Consider the following 2,101-nt stretch of genomic DNA (forward strand, 5'->3'; position numbering starts at 1 on the left):
TTTTGTCTCATAGGTTCTATATTCGTTTTCATAAAAAAAATAGACGGTAACCACAGTATGTTGCTGGTACGTGAGTTCTTGAATTGGATTTGAGATGAAAAAAACAGTGGAGTTCAATCGAGTCATGGAATTATTCTAATGAAATCAAACCTGCTTGGTGTGTGAATTTCTCTATGTAATGGGAGTTTAACACACCAAAATTTTTTTTTCAGCTTATGTAGGAAAAATTTTGATTTTCAGCGGTTTTTAGTTGCCTATAAACAAATAATCTTTTGCAAAAATGGTGGATTACAACTAGGTCAAAGAGTGATTCAAATGAAAATAAACTGGAAAGAAAAAGTTTCCCTATATAAGGGGAGTCTAAACACCAACAACTTGTTGGGTTTAGCTTCTCTAGAAAAAAGTTAAGTTATCACCTTCTTTATTTGCACATAGGCACATAAGTTTTTTTCAATTATAATTACAATTGCAATATCGCCAGTTTAACAATTATTTAAAAACCGCGCGTATACCTTTGAATAGTGCATAACATATATTTATTGTCTTTACAATTGAAGTTTACCTTCAGTGTTTTACAGAGTCAGCTATGCCCTTGGAGTTGGGTTAGTCTACTTCCCGCTCGGAATTAAGTAGTTTTAGAACCCTCAATATTATAAAAAGGTCCCACGTCATTTCTGCACATCCACAATTCTTCAAATATGATTTTTTGGAATCATATTATTTGCCTTTTGCTTATATCATTGGGTTATAGTGTATTGCTGACACTACTTCGAGAAAGCACAAGAATGCGTCTACACTGTTTTTTGTTTTCTTTAACGCCTAAAAAGACTGGATAAAATAATAGTGGTCGCCATTTGCCTGGCTGGCATAGTGTGCATAGCCCCCGCCCCTTCCTCTTTTTACAGTAGATATACACTATGGTACCAAAAAACAACGTACAGCAAGAATTCAGCTCCTTAAGTTTGTTTTTGCTTACTACGTTTGATTTGCCTTAGGGCGCAAAATTTAAAGATTTAAACCAGGTTTTCTCTTCTTACAGAGGAAAAATTGTTAAACTGCTTTACACTTTGTCAAGCTATTACAATTCTAAATGTCCTTTTTTCAGTTGAAATAAGCAAACACAAAAAATTCAGCTTACAATCAAGAACCAGTGCATAGATCGCACAAAAATGTTATCAAAAAAAGATTTTCAAGACAGTTCTAGGTTCCGAAATGTGTGTGTTCTTCGAATAATCGAACCAGATTCCTCAACAAAAATTAAAAAAACTGAGTTCGCATAAACATTTACTTCTATTTGCAATACAATGTGCAATAAAAATAGATGGACGGAAGTGTTTGTAGATGCCAGAACAGTTTATCAATTCAAAAGATTTGCAAATTTTGAAAAACCAAAAAAAATGCACTTTCAGGACATTTTTTTTGTCAAGATAAGATACTTTTGATCACAAATCAATAGGTTGCCGGCAATTTTGTGCAAGAAAATGAACGGGAGGTACTGTAGTGGCCAGCATTTAGTCCGTATTTGAAAATGAGCAAAATTTTTGGGCGGAAAATTTATTACGAAAACAGAGAATTTTTGGGGAAAACTTAGAAGAAAATGTTTTGGAAACTTGAAATGAAATTGATGCAGATGTCGTTAGGAATTTATTTGAAAACTATTCAAATAGTCTTCTAGAGGTTAAAAAACAAATAAAGGTTGTTTTATTTGATGTTTCTGATGCTCTTTTAAAAAATGTTTTAACAAATAAGGGTACGTGGCTTCTTGGTATCATATTGTATCATAATGGAGGCTATTTTTTCGCGAGAGGGGCTATAATTAAAAAGATCCAAAAGACAATTATTGTTAAAAAGTGTAGTCATTTAAACTGTAGCCCTTTGTCAGTTTTTTTTGTATCTGTTGACTTTTTTCTGATGGTGTTAAATTGGACAACGCTTGACAAAATTTATAACAATTCAGCTTCAATTAGTATTAAACGCAGTTAATCTGAAGCAATTAACCCTAGCTAAATCAATCACCCGCCCCCTCGTATGCGTTACTGGACATAGTTTAGTTTTTTAAGAGCCAGCTGCGGCTCCCTTGGCTACTGTTCTCCCTGCGCAC

At 33.6% G+C, this 2,101-nt stretch overlaps 1 protein-coding gene across 1 annotated transcript in view; it reads right to left on the minus strand.

Moving 5' to 3' along the window:
* Positions 1 to 2,006: 2,006 nt before the first annotated feature.
* LOC142356460 (uncharacterized) overlaps positions 2,007 to 2,101 on the minus strand; it is a gene marked incomplete at its 5' end in the record, with an annotated part of 69,245 nt that continues 69,150 nt past the window's right edge. Inside the window, one exon of the mRNA XM_075408373.1 lies at positions 2,007 to 2,101. This exon is cut by the window's right edge and continues 96 nt beyond it. Coding sequence (XP_075264488.1) covers positions 2,056 to 2,101 — 46 coding nt within the window.

This window comes from Convolutriloba macropyga, unplaced genomic scaffold, assembly GCF_964194025.1.
Source record: "Convolutriloba macropyga unplaced genomic scaffold, txConMacr16.3 SCAFFOLD_310, whole genome shotgun sequence".
NCBI lineage: Eukaryota > Metazoa > Xenacoelomorpha > Acoela > Convolutidae > Convolutriloba > Convolutriloba macropyga.